Below are 19,378 nucleotides of genomic sequence, written 5' to 3'. Positions count from 1 at the left end.
CTGACAGTTTTCACTTGACCTCGACCTCATTTCATGGATCAGTGAACAAGGTTAAGTTTTGGTGGTCAAGTCCATATCTCAGATACTATAAGCAATAGGGCTGGTATATTCGGTGTATGGAAGGACTGTAAGGTGTACATGTCCAACTGGCAGGTGTCATCTGACCTTGACCTCATTTTCATGGTTCAGTGGTTATAGTTAAGTTTTTGTGTTTTGGTCTGTTTTTCTCATACTTTATGCAATAGGTCTACTATATTTGTTGTATGGAATGATTGTAAGGTGTACATGTCGAGCGGGCAAATGTCATCTGACCTTGACCTCATTTTCATGGTTCAGTGGTCAAAGTTAAGTTTTTGAGTTTTGGTCTCTTTATCTAATACTATAAGCCATAGTTCAACTATATTTGGTGTATAGAAATATTTTATGATCTATATGTCAGTGGCGCAGGTTTTATTTGACCTTGACCTCCTTTTAACGGTTCATTGATCAGTGTTAAGTTTTTGTGTTTTGGTCTATTTTTCTTAAACTATAAGTAATAGGTCAACTATAATTGTTGTATGGAAGCATTGTTAGCTGCTGTATATGTCTGCCTGGCATGGTTCATCTGACCTTGACCTCATTCTCAATCATGGTTCATTGGTCTTTATTTAGTTATCTTGGTTAATGTTAAGTTTATGTGACAGTTGTAATAAAGCTTTATACATAGGACTATCAACATAATATCAATGATTAATAAAGAAGACGAGACATTTCAGCGTGTGCACTCTTGTTGAGAATTGAATGCCATTTTGAATACTTAGACTTAGACAAGGCACAGAAAAGATATCGTGGAAGAAAATTTCATCCTCATAAGGATTGTGTGTAATAATTTTTTGTCTACAATGTTATACTTTTTTTTATTTGACCATGGTATATCTGGCTGGAACTTTAAAGCATATTTTGCCTATCATACCACAATGACACAAGCCATAATTGGAATCACAGTGGCAAACTATTATTCTAAAAGAGGGGCAAATAAGTGAAAGACATTCAAAGTTTTATGTTGATTATACCTAATATTAGCCCACATAATTATTATGACAGCCTTTACAAGGCACAGAAAAGATATCGTGTATACTAGTACTAAACAGGGATTATTGACAGTTGATGATACATGCTACTGTACCTATTTTTATAATTTGTCAGGAATATGACAAATGCAACCTTTATACATCCATGCACATGGCTTGTTTAGAATATGACTACATGCAACCTTTTGTTTGCATTCGTACCCAACTTTTTCTCACCTTGCAGTGTTCATGCATTATATTGTTTGGGCATCATTATTTTTTATTAATGTAATGATACACAGACTGCTGACATGTAGAATTCCGTTTAAGTTGACCAATGAATAGTTATAGTCATTAAACTATAATATCGTTCCTCTTAAAAATTTTTTTTTTTTTTTTTCAGATATAGGATTTTGGCCAAAGAAACAAAAATTACAGCAAACTTTCAGAAGAATGTCAGAAAGTGGGATAATACGCCGAGAAGACCTGTATCAGATCTGGAAACAGAAGGACTTCCGTGCAGTTTTACCGTACAAAGAGTTTATATTCAACATCCTCATTCATTTAGATATTCTGGCAGAGCAAAGGAGATATGATACAGCTACAGGAAGTCGGTTGCCAGTAGAGATTTTCTTTGTTCCCTGTATGGTCACAGAAAGAAATACCACCAGCTTCATGGAAAAAGAATGTACACCAGAGAGAGCAATATGTTTAGCGTTTGTTTTTAAAGGAACTGTCATACCACCAGCTTTGCCCAATCGTCTGATCAGTGCATGTTTGAGCATGTGGACTTTGAAGCAGTATGAAGGAAGAAAACTCCTCTTTTCAGGATTTATTGTAGTCTCATTTGACAAGGCACATGATGTTGTAGTATGTGTTGAAGGCAACAAGATTCTCTTTTATATAGTCCATAAATCTTCGGCTGGACTTATAGTACAAGATGTAGCCACTGGAGTTAAGGAATGTTTGGTTACAACAATGAAGAGAATATCAGATTTCTATCAGTCAACCATCCATGAAAAACACAGCCAACAATTACCTTTTCACCTTGAATATTCATGTTCTCAGTTGACATGCTTCATTAGCGAAGAGATAGCTTTGCAGACCAATGTATGGGTTTGTGACGAACATAGTCAAACACACAGATCAAGAAACTGGGAGGTTTGGAGCCAAGATAAGGTATATATTTTATAGCCTCAAATCTTGACTTACATCTAGAAATTGACAATGAGGGTCGGTTGAAAACAAAACTTTATTTCAAAAGAGATGATTTCAGCTTTCCAATTGTGAACTTTCCATTTCTTAGTAGCAACATTCCAGCAGCACCTGCATACGGGGTTTATATCTCCCAATTGATACGATATTCCCATTCATGCATTTCCTATCATGATTTTCTTGATAGAGGGTTACTGCTCACAAGGAAGCTATTAAACCAAGAGTTCCAAATGGTGAAGTTGAAATCATCCCTTCGTAAATTTTACGAATGCCATCACGAGTTGGTTGACCGTTATGGAATAACCGTTTCACAAATGATATTGGATATGTTCCTTACGTCGCAACTACAATCCCCTTCCCTTTTATGAATGTGACCTACCGAATTAGACTATTTACCGGATTTGTTATCACATAAGCAACACGACGGGTGCCACATGTGGAGCAGGATCTGCTTACCCTTCCGGAGCACCTGAGAATCAGAGATCACCCCTAGTTTTTGATGGGGTTCGTGTTGTTTATTCTTTAGTTTTGTCTCTGATCCATCATTCAAGATGGCTGCCAGCAGGGGTCTTAGTTTAACATAGAACCCTATCGGAAATGCATACAAAAGTCTTCTTCTAGAGAACCACGGAACTGAATGAAATCAAACATAGCATGAATAGTCCATCCCTTATGAGGTGCTGGCTAAGTGTTGTTACTTTGTAGCCAAATTTGATCTGTTTTTATATGATTTCAAAAACCCAAGTAGAGTCAGGTGAGTAATACAGGCTCTTGAGAGCCTATAGTTTTGCCATGATGACATATGTCTTTCTCTAGCTTTTATTTTTGATTTTACCCTTTGCATTTTCTGATTTGTATACTTTTAAACAATGTCAAATAATTATAGGTATGTATTTTATTTCTACAGAGGAATGAACAGTGTGAGCAGAATTGTCCAGGTAAGATATCCCATGTATACAAGTTAGGATCCATATAATTTATTTTCCGCTGGCATACGTTAGTGGCATACGTAAATTTTATTATTATAGAAAAAGGATGATAGGAAAAATTGTTTAACATTTTAAATGATCAAAGAAATGATTTGAAGGTGTGTATTACCACATTTCCAATTGAATTTGTATTTTTTAGTACATTAAAAAGTAGGATTTAAGTCCAAATATGTGTTATCGAAAATATAATCTAGAATATCAGTTATTACTAGCAATTCATTTAAACTTTAAATATGATTATTTGTTTTAATGTGGAAATTTAAAAAATGAAATAGCAGGTTACATATGAACTATCTCAAGTCATTCAACAATGAAATGTAAGTCAAGTTTCTTAGTTAGCTTTGTTTCCAGCATACCTACCTGATGTATATCACCTACGATATATACCTTATTTAAAAAGGTCAACAGTCATCCAAGCGAAAAATGTAGTTTGTTTAAATGCTCTTTATTTTCTTAGAGGCATCCATCAGTAACTTGATATTAGCATGTGATGTTTACAAACATAGCAATAGACTGATCAGAAAACATTAGCAAATGTTGGGGCTTGGATGTACTAAAATGTCCAAGAAGAATGTTATTTCAATGACTTAATGTCATTGGAATGATTTTTGTCGAGCCTGCAACTTTTGTTGCAGAAAGCTCGACATAGGGATAGTGATCGGGCGGCGGCGGCTACGGCGGCGGCGTTAGCTCACTTCTTAAAAGCTTTATATTTTAGAAGGTGGAAGACCTGGATGCTTCATACTTTGTATATAGATGCTTCATGTTACGAAGTTTCCGTCAGTCACATGTCCAATGTCCTTGACCTCATTTTCATGGTTCAGTGACCACTTGAAAAAAAAGTTCAAATTTTTTGTAATGTTGAATTCTCTCTTATTATAAGTAATAGGATAACTATATTTGATATGTGCGTACCTTGCAAGGTCCTCGTGTCTGTCAGACAGTTTTCACTTGACCTCGACCTCATTTCATGGATCAGTGAACAAGGTTAAGTTTTGGTGGTCAAGTCCATATCTCAGATACTATAAGCAATAGGACTAGTATATTCGGTGTATGGAAGGACTGTAAGGTGTACATGTCCAACTAGCAGGTGTCATCTGACCTTGACCTCATTTTCATGGTTCAATGGTTATAGTTAAATTTTTGTGTTTTGGTCTGTTTTTCTCATACCATATGCAATAGGTCTACTTTTTTTGTTGTATGGAATGATTGTTAAGTGTACATGTCTAGCGGGCAGATGTCATGTGACCTTGACCTCATTTTCATGGTTCAGTGGTCAAAGTTAAGTTTATGAGTTTTGGTCTTTTGATCTAATGCAATATGCCATAGGTCAACTACAGATGGGTGCGGTCCTAACCTTGACAAAAGTTAACTTAGAGTTAACTTGTTGACTGCTTTCTAAGTTAACTTGAGAATTTTTAAGCAGTCAAGCAAGTTAACTTCGTCGTTGGTGGACCAGACCTACGGTCTGCTTTTTTAGGACTGCTGCAGACCTATCGACAAGTCTGCTCCAGACCAGACCTGTGGACAGGTCTGCTTTTGACGAGTCCTGAGGACAGGTCTGCCTCAGACCAGACCTGTGGACAGGTCTGCTCCTGACCAGACCTGAGGACAGGTCTGCTTTTGACCAGACCTGTGGACAAGTCTGCTATTGACCAGACCTGAGGACAGGTCTGCTTATGACAGATTATCGTTATAAGAGTTTTCATATCAGCCTTGAGCTTTCCGCATGATTAAAATATGTAAACAACATTCGCATTGTTTTTCCACAGATATTATTTATTATTTACTCGCTAGACTCTACTAGATATTATACAAATGCTCTCTTTTATTTGATATACTTGTATTCTTATATAAATAAAAAATGACTATACGATCACCATGATCACACAGAGTTTGTTTTATTAGAAGGCGGATAGAAAGGTTATCCAACGCATTGGAACAATATTCTTATATCACGGGATATCGGCAACATTGTCTACATTACTTCGTTCCCCGTTGTTTACCTGTCCCTTCCTAAATTTTACTTTATGCATAAATTTATACTTGCATGGATATTTCATTGATATTCAACTTGTTTGCATTGGATTTACTATTCTATTTCCCGCAAAATATTCTAACAGAAATTGTACAGTGTCCGTAAGCATACGGTGTGGTAAAACTATCAACAATCTCGTCAAATTTGTCAGATTTATCGAGAGATTTGTCATTGCCGATATTTATATGGGACATCCTAAAATTATACTCAATGCGCACTCTAATGAAATAGTTGCCACTTGACGTTTAACCATAAACAAAATCAATCAACCGACATAATTGATTCCAAGAAGAGAACCTCGTATACTTTTTTTTATTAAATCATTGTAAATAGTAAAAATGAATTCAGACATGTCAGTGTTGGTACTTTGATGATGTGGCATAATAGTTTTGTTTTACACGTACACCATCATGAACTCCTATATATGATCTGACTGTTATAATGAATAAATAGATGAAATTCTGACATTCTCAATTTAATAAGAATATTTTTTGCATTAATAGTTTTCCAATACATTTACGGTCCTACTAAAATGTGAACAGGAGCGCCAGGAGAAGACATGCAGGCGCTCGGTACAATGGTATGCGGGTATATAGATTTGTAAATAAAAGTGCACATATGATCAGTTTTGGTCAACTAGTTTTGTTTTCCAAGTCAGCATGAGGTATTAAAACTACTGAAATTTTGTTACGTATCAATATTTTGAATTAAAGGAGGACACGCTGGTATCCTAAATTTATGCGAACAAAAATGTGTTGTTATTAAATTGCAATATTGCTGTCCATTGTCATGATTATATTATACATTGATTCCTGACATAAAAAATATGGCTGATTAAAACTATGGGCGTACGTCATGGTGTATATAGATTTACAAATTAAATACACATATGGTCAGTTTTGGTAATGCGGTCAAATAATTTTGTTGTACAAGTCAGCTGGAGGTATCAAAACTACTGAAATTTTGTTACGTATCAATATTTTGAATAAAATGAGGACATGCTGGTATCCTAAATTTATGCAAACAAAAATTTGTTGTTATTATATTGCAATATTGCTGTCCATTGTCATGATTGTATTATACATTGAATCCTGACATAAAAAATAAGGCTGATTTACTATGCGGGTATATAGATTTACAATTTAAAGAGCACATATGGTCAGTTTTGGTGGATGCGGTCAAATAATTTTGTTGTGCAAGTCAGCTGGAGGTATCAAAGCTACTGAAATTTTGTTACATATCAATATTTTGAATAAAATGAGGACATGCTGGTATTCTAAATTGATGCGAACCAAAATTTTTTGTGATTATATTGCAATATTGCTGTCCCTTGTCATGATTGTATTATACATTAAATCCTGACATAAAAAAAATGGCTGATTTACTATGCAGGTATATAGATTTTCAAATTAAAGTGAACATATGGTCATTTTTGGTGGATGCAGTCAAATAATTATGTTGTACAAGTCAGCAGGAGGTATCAAAACTTCTGAAATTTTGTTACGTATCAATATTTTGAATAAAATGAGGACATGCTGGTATCCTTAATTGATGTGAACAAAAATTTGTTGTTATTATATTGCAATATTGCTGTCCATTGTCATGATTGTATTATACATTGAATCCCAACATAAACTATATGGCTGATTTACTATTCGGGTATATAGATTTCCAATAAAAGTTCACATATGGTCAGTTTTGGTGGATGTGGTCAAACAATTTTGTTGTACAAGTCAGCTGGAGGTATCAAAACTACTGAAATTTTGTTACTTATCAATATTTTGAATAAAATGAGGACATGCTGGTATCCTAAATTTATGTGAACAAAAATTTGTTGTTATTATATTGCAATATTGCTGTCCATTGTCATGATTGTATTATACATTGATTCTGGCATAAAGAAATATGGCTGATTAACTATGTGGGTATATAGATTTACAAATTAAAGTGCATATATGGTCAGTTTTGGTGGATGCGGTCAAATAATTTTGTTGTACAAGTCAACTGGAGGTATCAAATCTACTGAAATTTTGTTACGTATCAATATTTTGAATAAAATGAGGACATGCTGGTATCCTAAATTGATGTGAACCAAAATTTTTTGTTATTATATTGCAATATTGCTGTCCATTGTCATGATTGTATTATACATTGAATCCTGACATAAAAAATATGGCTGATTTACTATGCGGGTATATATATTTAAAAATTAAAGTGCATATATGGTCAGTTTTGGTAATGCGGTCAAATAATTTTGTTGTACAAGTCAGCTGGAGGTATCAAAACTACTGAAATTTTGTTACGTATCAATATTTTGAATAAAATGAGGACATGCTGGTATCTTAAATTTATGCGAACCAAAATTTTTTGTTATTATATTGCAATTTTGCTGTCCATTGTCATTATTGTATTATACATTGAATCCTGACATAAAAAATATGGCTGATTTACAATGTGGGTATATAGATTTACAAATTAAAGTGCACATATGGTCAGTTTTGGTAATGCGGTCAAATAATTTTGTTGTACAAGTCAGCTGGAGGTATCAAATCTACTGAAATTTTGTTACGTATCAATATTTTGAATAAAATGAGGACATGCTGGTATCCTAAATTGATGTGAACAAAAATTTGTTGTTATTATATTGCAATATTGCTGTCCATTGTCATGATTGTATTATACATTGATTCTGGCATAAAAAAATATGGCTGATTAACTATGCGAGTATATAGATTTACAAATTAAAGTGCACATATGGTCAGTTTTGGTGGATGCGGTCAAATAATTTTGTTGTACAAGTCAACTGGAGGTATCAAATCTACTGAAATTTTGTTATGTATCAATATTTTGAATAAAATGAGGACATGCTGGTATCCTAAATTGATGTGAACAAAAATGTGTTGTTATTATATTGCAATATTGCTGTCCATTGTCATGATTGTATTATACATTGAATCCTGACATAAAAAATATGGCTGATTTACTATGCGGGTATATAGATTTACAAATTAAAGTGCATATATGGTCAGTTTTGGTAATGCGGTCAAATAATTTTGTTGTACAAGTCAGCTGGAGGTATCAAAACTACTGAAATTTTGTTACGTATCAATATTTTGAATAAAATGAGGACATGCTGGTATCTTAAATTTATGCGAACCAAAATTTTTTGTTATTATATTGCAATTTTGCTGTCCATTGTCATGATTGTATTATACATTGAATCCTGACATAAAAAATATGGCTGATTTACTATGCGGGTATATAGATTTACAAATTAAAGTGCATATATGGTCAGTTTTGGTAATGCAGTCAAATAATTGTGTTGTACAAGTCAGCTGGAGGTATCAAAACTACTGAAATTTTGTTACGTATCAATATTTTGAATAAAATGAGGACATGCTGGTATCTTAAATTTATGCGAACCAAAATTTTTTGTTATTATATTGCAAATTTGCTGTCCATTGTCATGATTGTATTATACATTGAATCCTGACATAAAAAATATGGCTGATTTACTATGCGGGTATATAGATTTACAAATTAAAGTGCATATATGGTCAGTTTTGGTAATGCGGTCAAATAGTTTTGTTGTACAAGTCAGCTGGAGGTATCAAAACTACTGAAATTTTGTTACGTATCAATATTTTGAATAAAATGAGGACATGCTGGTATCTTAAATTAATGCGAACCAACATTTTTTGTTATTATATTGCAATTTTGCTGTCCATTGTCATGATTGTATTATACATTGAATCCTGACATAAAAAATATGGCTGATTTACTATGCGGGTATATAGATTTACAAATTAAAGTGCATATATGGTCAGTTTTGGTAATGCAGTCAAATAATTTTGTTGTACAAGTCAGCTGGAGGTATCAAAACTACTGAAATTTTGTTACGTATCAATATTTTGAATAAAATGAGGACATGCTGGTATCTTAAATTTATGCGAACCAAAATTTTTTGTTATTATATTGCAAATTTGCTGTCCATTGTCATGATTGTATTATACATTGAATCCTGACATAAAAAATATGGCTGATTTACTATGCGGGTATATAGATTTACAAATTAAAGTGCATATATGGTCAGTTTTGGTAATGCGGTCAAATAGTTTTGTTGTACAAGTCAGCTGGAGGTATCAAAACTACTGAAATTTTGTTACGTATCAATATTTTGAATAAAATGAGGACATGCTGGTATCTTAAATTAATGCGAACCAAAATTTTTTGTTATTATATTGCAATTTTGCTGTCCATTGTCATGATTGTATTATACATTGAATCCTGACATAAAAAATATGGCTGATTTACTATGCGGGTATATAGATTTACAAATTAAAGTGCATATATGGTCAGTTTTGGTAATGCAGTCAAATAATTTTGTTGTACAAGTCAGCTGGAGGTATCAAAACTACTGAAATTTTGTTACGTATCAATATTTTGAATAAAATGAGGACATGCTGGTATCTTAAATTTATGCGAACCAAAATTTTTTGTTATTATATTGCATTTTTGCTGTCCATTGTCATGATTGTATTATACATTTAATCCTGACATAAACAATATGGCTGATTTACTATGCGGGTATATAGATTTACAAATTAAAGTGCATATATGGTCAGTTTTGGTAATGCGGTCAAATAGTTTTGTTGTACAAGTCAGCTGGAGGTATCAAAACTACTGAAATTTTGTTACGTATCAATATTTTGAATAAAATGAGGACATGCTGGTATCTTAAATTTATGCGAACCAAAATTTTTTGTTATTATATTGCAATTTTGCTGTCCATTGTCATGATTGTATTATACATTGAATCCTGACATAAAAAATATGGCTGATTTATTATGCGGGTATATAGATTTACAAATTAAAGTGCATATATGGTCAGTTTTGGTAATGCAGTCAAATAATTTTGTTGTATAAGTCAGCTGGAGGTATCAAAACTACTGAAATTTTGTTACGTATCAATATTTTGAATAAAATGAGGACATGCTGGTATCTTAAATTTATGCGAACCAAAATTTTTTGTTATTATATTGCAATTTTGCTGTCCATTGTCATGATTGTATTATACATTGAATCCTGACATAAAAAATATGGCTGATTTACTATGCGGGTATATAGATTTACAAATTAAAGTGCATATATGGTCAGTTTTGGTAATGCGGTCAAATAATTTTGTTGTACAAGTCAGCTGGAGGTATCAAAACTACTGAAATTTTGTAACCTATCAGTATTTTGAGTAAAAAGAAGACATGCTTGCACCCTTAATTTAGGCGAACAAAAATTTGTAGTCATTATTTAAATGAATTAAACTATTGCTGATTGTGGCTGCATAGTTCAAGGATGTATAACTAACAAGGACGTATACACCTAACATCAAATATACTTCTTTTCAAAAATATACATAATATGATTGAATTTGATCTCGGAATATATATATATATTCAGTGCCTGTTATCATTGTAACCGAGATCGTTTTTATAATAGATAGATTGTCAGATCACAGATAAATTTGTGTTACGTTCTGTGCGTACTTATTTTCAAAAAATTGTATTTAATCCTGTTCATAAAACGGAAGTAATAATTTTCAAATTACTTTATTTTCGATGTTTATACTACGAAACAAAGATATTAAAAATATTTTTTGTTAAATCAACGAAGAGCGGTCCTGGTTACAAGTTAACTTAGTGTTGAGCAGAACAGTCAAAAGTTAACTTGGGAACAGGTCTGGTTTTGATCGGATTTGTCCAAGCAGAAGTTAACTTTGTGGCAGGACCGGTTTACAAGTTAACTTATGTTAACTTTATGACAGGACTGGTTCCGAAGTTAACTTATGTTAACTTTATGACAGGACTGGTTCGAAGTTAACTTATATCAATAGCGGACCTGTTTCCAAGTTAACTTTTTGGCAGACAAAAAAACAGTCCTAGGACCAAGTCCGCTTTTCAAGTTAACTAGATTTTGGTCCTAGGACTGGTCAGAGCAGTCCTATATTCGGTCACAGGTTAACTTTGACCAGTCCAAATGACTGGTTATCAAGTTAACTTGCTGTACAGGTTAGGAGTGCACCCATCTGTATATTTGGTGTATGGAAATATTTTATGATCTTATGGTCAGTCGAGCAGGTTTTATTTAACCGTGACCTCATTTTCACGGTTCATTGCACAGTGTTAGGTTTTTGTGTTTTGGTCTATTTTTCTTAAACTATAAGTAATGTGTCATTTATATTTGTTGTATAGAAGCATTGTTAGCTGTACCTGTCTGCCTGGCATGGTTCATCTGACCTGGACCTCTTTTTCAAGGTTCATTGGTCTTTGTTTAGTTATCTTGGTTAATGTTAAGTTTATGTGACAGTTGTAATAAAGCTTAGCTTTATACTTAGGACTATCAACATAATATCAATGATTAGTATAGAAGGCGAGACATTTCAGCGTGTGCACTCTTGTTAACCAACATATAGATGCAGACGAATTTATGGAGAGATATAATTGGATACTTTTAGCAGTCAAATTTATGGAGAGAGATATAATTGGATACTTTTAGCAGTCAAATTTATTTTGAAATAACATATTGATGTGTTACTGAAGACTTCTCCGGATAATAAAATAAAAATGACATGATTTTCCCTCACAACGTTAGCTTTGGTCAATCCTTCTCACTATACTTAGTGTGTAGGTGGGTCGGCTCAATTAAAGGTGTATCATGTACGATTTTGAAAAAAAATAAAAAAAAATTGTTTTGTGCATTTATCATGTTTATGAAAACGAAATATTCATATACATGTAGTATTTCGATATTAGCAAACTATTTGGTTCACTTTTGTCCCAAAACAATGCTGATGTATTTTTAGATAGCAAGACAATAGTTTAACCTCATTTAAATCTGTTTTCGTACAAACTTTGATTTGACTATTCCCTGGATATGGGTAACACATATGATAAGAGTGATTAATTTCAAAAATTGATAAAATGAGCATTGAAATGTGATATAAGGGTTCCCTGTCCATATCTCTTACATGTAAAAACAAACATTTTATATTTTATTTCCAGATATATTTAGAATAAATAAAAACTGTCATTGTTAGATGATGTGTATGTTTTATTGAAATTTGTAAATACTTTTATCTGTGTTCAAATTTTGGACGAAAGGAAAGAGCAAAAAATATATCATGGTTATAGAACCATAGTCATGATATTAGTCATTATCATCACTTAAAATTGTTTGAATTTATATCTAGTATTGACATTATACATCTTTGAAATTACAGTTTTTTACTTCATATGTTATTCTAAATTCACATTGATATACCGAAATTACTTCTGTCTATAAATAGTTACCAAAGGTACCAGGCTAATTATTTATTAAGCCAGACGCCTGTTTCGTCTTACTAAGACACTACAGTGAAGCTCAGATCAAAATAGTTATAAAGTCAAAAAGGAACAAAGTTGAAGAGCATTGAGGACCCAAAATTAAAAAAAATAGTTATAACATTCAATACATTTTTATTAAGTGAAGGATTTAAAGACGACACGATATAAGGCTGTAGAAAACATTTCAATTGCTTTACAGATTTTTTTAAATAAACAAATTCAGATGGATATTTAATACACCATAAACCCTTTTGACTATTTTCTGCAAAGAGTATAGTTTATTCAAGACTGGTTTTTACTTCCTTTTTGTTTAGATATTATTAATAAATCTTATAAACACATTTTGCTTATTGTAAGACAATTAAGATTTTCAAACAAATGTTTAATTTCAGGTTTAAGTGATGATGCTTTAAACCGAAGACCAAGCGATCTTGAATTATTGCGTTTTTCAATGAAGTGTGCATCAAGCCAAATGTATAAATTAGTGACATATCTTGAAATGTCTGAGCAATGGGAGGATATCACACACAATTATTCTTACAATATAAATGAAGCAAAATTTTTGGTTCTATCAAAATGGAAAGATATGAAAGAAGAGAGCAATTTCAAAGACTTGGCAGAAGCTCTGACAAACATGGATATATCAACACATGTTTTGTGTCAAGTAAGTTTTTTAAAATACATTCAAAAGATTTGAATTCTGTAAACCCAGTTTATTTTTTCAATATCTTTATATTGTGTTAAATACCCATAATTTCTAGTCCACTTCATGGTTATTTAATTTCGCGATTTTCTAGTTTACTTGATGTAGTTTATTTAGGAAAGATCTGAGTTTTACATTTCGCGACAATTTATTTTCGCGTTATTTTTTACTCACGATAGGCGAAAATTTTGTTTTAAACAGTCTTTGACATAATGAAAAAAATGAAGTAGTGTATATAGTAATTGTTTAATGTTTCTCGTCCTTGTTAACTCATACAACGTTGTAGACATTTAAACATTTTATAGTGGATAGAGAAGATTGTATTCTCTGCAAACCTTGTATCCCCTGAGATGGCTGTGTACTCCGCCTTATAGAAAAATATCCTTCATCACTGTTTATTCATTCATCAATAACAATAACACCACCAAATAGCCGAAAGTTCTTAAATATGTGTATTACACTAATAAATCAATCAATGCTATCACATGTTACGAGTTGCAAGTTCATATTCTAACAGAACCTTTTTGATCGTTGCAGACAAATTTGCCGACAAATTTTGGTAAAATCTAATCATTACATTATACTCCAATACAGGAGAAAACAATCAAAAACACAAATTGTTTTATAAAATGTTTTATGTGTGTTTCAGTCAGCGGTCAAAGCATTTATAGAAATTCTTTCAATCCAGTCTTGGTGAAAGTGTTGTTAGATATGGTTAACTTTGAAAAACTTTCAAATTTGAACAGAATCTTGTTTATGACCAAAACATATTATCAGAAACTAAATGTTTTGAAAATAATTATGTTTGTTTTTCCTCATTTTACTGATAAATTGATTTGTTTTTACATTTACCAAGTAGACACCGTCGGTGGTGATTTTTTTTCTCACAATAGTTACTTCAATTTTGATACCTTGATAGAAGCTTTTATTTCTTATGATTTAGAGATAATATTTGAAGCAATTGTTTGAAAAATAAAGTTATAGAATGTTGTAGGATTAATTATCCTGTTACCCACATCTTATGTCCATTGAAAACAAAATTGATTTGAGTTCCCACGATGCTTTGTTACTGCTTTTGGAAAACAGTCTGAATAATCTACTGTAAGGATTACAGTTCTGTCTAACATTAGAGACAATATTGCGGTCATCAATCACTGCAAGGGTGGTACAATTTAAGAAGAATGTGGTATGCATATATATGCATGATGTACGTGTATTCAATTATAAATGTGTAGATAGAACAAATTGTTTTGGAGATATCATACTTTATACCTATAACATGAACTGTATTTTTTATTTCTCATTATATATGCAGGTAAGAAGAGTGAAAATAGCAGAAACTGGTAAGCAATAAACAATAACAAAACCAACATCACCAATACAAACTTCAAAACAAACTAAAGGATAACAAACCCAATACAAACTACAAAACAAACTAAAGGATAACAAACCCAATACAAACTACAAAACAAACTAAAGGATAACAAACCCAATACAAACCACAAAACAAACTAAAGGATAACAAACCCAATACAAACTACAAAACAAACTAAAGGATATCAAAACCCAATACAAACTACAAAACAAACTAAAGGATATCAAACCCAATACAAACTACAAAACAAACTAAAGGATATCAAACCCAATACAAACTACAAAACAAACTAAAGGATATCAAACCCAATACAAACTACAAAACAAACTAAAGGATATCAAACCCAATACAAACTACAAAACAAACTAAAGGATATCAAACCCAATACAAACTTCAAAACAAACTAAAGGATATCAAACCCAATACAAACTACAAAACAAACTAAAGGATATCAAACCCAATACAAACTACAAAACAAACTAAAGGATAACAAACCCAATACAAACTACAAAACACACTAAAGGATAACAAACACAATACGAACTTCAAAACAAACTAAAGGATATCAAACCCAATACAAACTACAAAACAAACTAAAGGATATCAAACCCAATACAAACTACAAAACAAACTAAAGGATATCAAACCCAATATACACAATAAAACAAACTGAATGAAAACAGAACTTAATATTACAGATGATTGTAACATATATGACTAATTGCATTGCAGTTCTCTTGGAAGTATGTTATTCTCTAGTGTAGGGTGTCTTGGGTTTGAACCTTGAATGGCTTCTCTGCTAAGCATGCGAAATTAAAGAGTCAGGGTAAATAGGATCAGAGTTTGAATAGTGTGTCTGGGTAAAGGAACATGTATTCTTGTGGACTATTACTTTGTTAATTAGCATGTTAAGGATTCAGCTCAGTGTCTGGGTCTCATACAAACGACGGTTAACATTTATATTACATCAACATGTTCCCGTCCTCAAATAGCATATTAATTTGGCACATAATCTTTAGAAGCAATTTCTCAAAATTCGTTTGATCTATTATAATGTATGTGCTTGTAATATTCTGTTCAGCTCAAATGGACGACAGGTCAACAATATGCTTTCACCATCACGTTGTGTCTGTAAGTCACCTTTCAAAGAATTGGTCTACCGTCCTCTGAATCCACTGTTTCATTTTGACCAATTTTGTTTTAGGAAGCATGAAACTAGTTTAAAAATAATAAGTCCAATGATATTGCTAGTGAATACAACAACCTGGTTGTTGATTTAAAAAAAAATCAAACTGCTTAGATAAGATTGTTACACATCAATAAATGTGTCAAACATACAGTTTGATGAAACTTTTTGAAAAATATTTTTTCTGAAAGATAGTTTTTGTTTTTATAGTTAACATTTATAGACACTTGAAATACATTTGTTGCAAAACTTTTTCAAATTTTAAATCTCTATTTTACTGATAAATGTACTTACTTTTTAAGTCAAAATTAATTATGCTTTTAAATTGACAGCTTCATCAAATTCATTATAATCTGTTTGTGTTTTTAACTGTGTGAGAGTATTAGCAGATCTTAAAATATTTAAAGTTGGTCGGAATATAACATTCATTCCCAGCTAGTGATTCCAGCTCCCTTGAGCCTTTAGTTTTCATAATTTTTTAGGGACTTTTTTCAATTTAAATCATTTTGAATCTATCATGTCTATTATGTATATATTTTAGATATTCCTTTGGAATACCTCGATTGTATTCCGACAGATGAGATTTTGGATGCATTAGCTCCACAAATAGGTCATATATTTTTTCAACTTGGTGCTGAATTGGGGTTGTCAATTGCAAACCTAGAAAATATACAGTGCATTAATTCCTCAGACTTAGCAGCTCAGAATAGAGAGGTATTATTCGTATGGAGAGAAGACAGATCAGTAAAACCTACAATACGAGTACTGGTACAGGCTTTAGTTAACATTGGGAGAGGAGCATTTTGTTTACAGGAAGTTTTAAAGAATGTGGATCCAAATACCCTTGGCTTTGAAGAAGAAAGAGGTAAATGTGAAGAAGAACAAATCAAAACAAATACAACTTTGCCAGGAAGGGTGCAAAAAAAATGTTCGAAAGCTACGTTTCTTTCAAATAGTTTTATTTAATTTTACATTGACAAGGTTGCATTCTGTTAAAAAAAAAGTCATATAGAGTTATTTGGTGATTAATACATGTATGTGTACTGTCAAGTAGGTTTTATCTGACCTTGAACTCATTTTTTATGGTTCAATGGACAGTGATAGGTTTTTGTGGCTTGATCACTTTCTTAAAAATTTAAGCAAAAGCTAAACAATTATTGGTGAATGGATTGATTGTAATTATAAGGTTCACATATGAGTCTTGCAGTGTTAATCCTACCTGGTCCTAGTTTTTTTATGGTTTAGTGGTTTGTGTTTAGTTTCCATGTTTTTTATCCTGTTCGCAGATACTATAACCAACACAGTAGGTCATTTATATAGGTAGTGTATGGAATTATTTCAAGGTATATATGCCTTTAGTTTAGTTTAAACATATTTATCTATAGGGGATTTGGAAACAAGCTTTGCAACTTATATTAATCCTTTTCCACTTTGCAGTTGCGAGTGCTGCCTTGTAGTGCCTTTTATCCAAATATATATAACACATTGTTCTAACTACGAACCGACCTAAATTTGTAGGAAAGATACAGTATGTTTCCTTTATATATTGACTTTAGTATTTAAGCAAGTCCCACTTAAAAAGGAACTGGTAGGTGTACATACTGTAAACCAACTTATTTTCGCCGATACTTTATTTCGCGTTTCACTCATTCTAGTTCACTTCGCGGCTATTTAATTTCGCGATAATATAATTTACTTGTTGTAGTTTAATAAGCAAAATCCAATTTTACATATTCGCGTATTTTTTTTACTCTCGAAAGTCGCGAAAATAAATCGCTTGCGAAAAAAAGTTGGTTTACAGAAGTCACTTTTTAATCAATTTCTCAATCAGTGTACGTAAAGTGCGGATCCTAAAATACCATTTTCACTGTATATGTCATGCATTTCTGATGTAGAATGGTAAATAAACAGACGAAAAAATTATGATTTTTGAAGAAAATGAAGAAAATTGTTCGTATGTATTATATTTAGTAATAAATAATACAAGTTATACAAAGTAAGAGATGGGAACGGGGTTTTATCGCGCCGAGAACCATCCATACGTAAAATATATACCAAAATAGGTGAATATTTAGGACGTTTTACGAACAAATCGTGCAGGTGATTAAAAACTAGCAGGAAAGATGTAGTTGCCAAAAAATATTCATTTATACAACACAATTATTAATGTTGTATTACGTAGAATAGCTTTTGTTATTCAGTTTGCCCATATTGTATTGAATTCCACTATGATGCTATTTTTATGCGAGTCATGTTCACTGTTGAATAATGATACTTTACTTTCATTTTCACTGTAGAGCGATTCGTTAGTATTGTATAATCGGTGCATTTTCACTGTATGAATTTTATTAGTTTTTATGCATTAAATTCCAAATTCAGCCGACTTGCTCAAACAATAATTAAAGTAAGAAAAGGATTTGGTAGTGCTGACTTTGAGATGAAAAGTTTGATTGAACACTCCAATAAATTCAATAGAATTAATATCTATATCAAATAAAACACATCATTGTCATAATATAACAATATGTGGATCATTTCAGAGTTGAAAGTGTTTTTAGATTAATGCAAAATATTTTCAAATGCATGCCAATTTGATCAAATTCATGTTTCTCCAGTAGTCATTATACGCATGTGCAAACACATTTTAACGTTGGATTTCGAGTATGGGTCGATTTACCAATCGGAAGAAGCATGTCATAGATTTTTTTATAATTCACCAGAATCTTTATTTAAAGTGTAGTTATATTTATCCAACGCATTGAAACTTCATCACTGAATACGTAAATCTCTCATGTCTATCGAAATAGAATGGGATAAAAAGGGATAAAAACAACAATACTTTCTAATTTTTTTTTATAAATTACTTCTTGACCAATTTCAATGAGGTTTTAAAGTAAGATTTTTGATTTTGGGTCCGGTTTGAAATTGCCCACAGGGTCCAAAATAAAATTTAAGGTTCTTTGGTAGGCTGAATCCATACATGATTGTGTTTATTTTTTTTTTATTTTTTATTTTTTGGCCCATTTCACAAGTTTGTGGGGTCCAAACTGCCAAGAAATAAATTCTTTTGGATTTCAACAACAGTTCAGTATTTGGGGTACTTTGAAATGCTGAATCTTAACGTGTTTTAAATTTGGGATTTTGGTATTTTGGGCCAATTTATCGAAATGGGTCACATTGAGGCCCAAAGGCTCCGAAATTCAACATTTTTTTTATTTCATCAAAAATGAAGTCTAGCTTGAATGTTGTGTACATACCTACCCCAAACTGTTCAGGGTTCGACCTCTGCGGTAGTATCAAGGGTTCTCTACAAAACGTACATCATGTTCCAATGCAACTTTATCAGTGTACGTTTTTGACAGATAAAGTTTGCCCTACACAACTTGACTTGCATTTCAAGCTTTAATGACTTTGGATAATTATGTGTCACTTTGTCGTTTCATTTTA

At 32.0% G+C, this 19,378-nt stretch overlaps 1 protein-coding gene across 1 annotated transcript in view; it reads left to right on the top strand.

Annotated features, from left to right (window-relative positions):
• LOC139497675 (uncharacterized) overlaps positions 1-19,378 on the top strand; it is a 55,676-nt gene that overhangs the window by 14,011 nt on the left and 22,287 nt on the right. Inside the window, exons 2-6 of the mRNA XM_071285908.1 lie at positions 1,453-2,228; positions 3,172-3,202; positions 13,060-13,331; positions 14,686-14,713; positions 16,473-16,796. Of these exons, the coding sequence (XP_071142009.1) occupies positions 1,453-2,228; positions 3,172-3,202; positions 13,060-13,331; positions 14,686-14,713; positions 16,473-16,796 (1,431 nt within the window). The remainder of the gene's footprint in view (positions 1-1,452; positions 2,229-3,171; positions 3,203-13,059; positions 13,332-14,685; positions 14,714-16,472; positions 16,797-19,378) is intronic.

This window comes from Mytilus edulis, chromosome 12, assembly GCF_963676685.1.
Source record: "Mytilus edulis chromosome 12, xbMytEdul2.2, whole genome shotgun sequence".
NCBI classification, from domain to species: domain Eukaryota; kingdom Metazoa; phylum Mollusca; class Bivalvia; order Mytilida; family Mytilidae; genus Mytilus; species Mytilus edulis.
The sequence above is the reverse complement of the archived record's forward strand: the minus strand, read 5'-3'. Positions and strand labels throughout refer to the sequence as shown.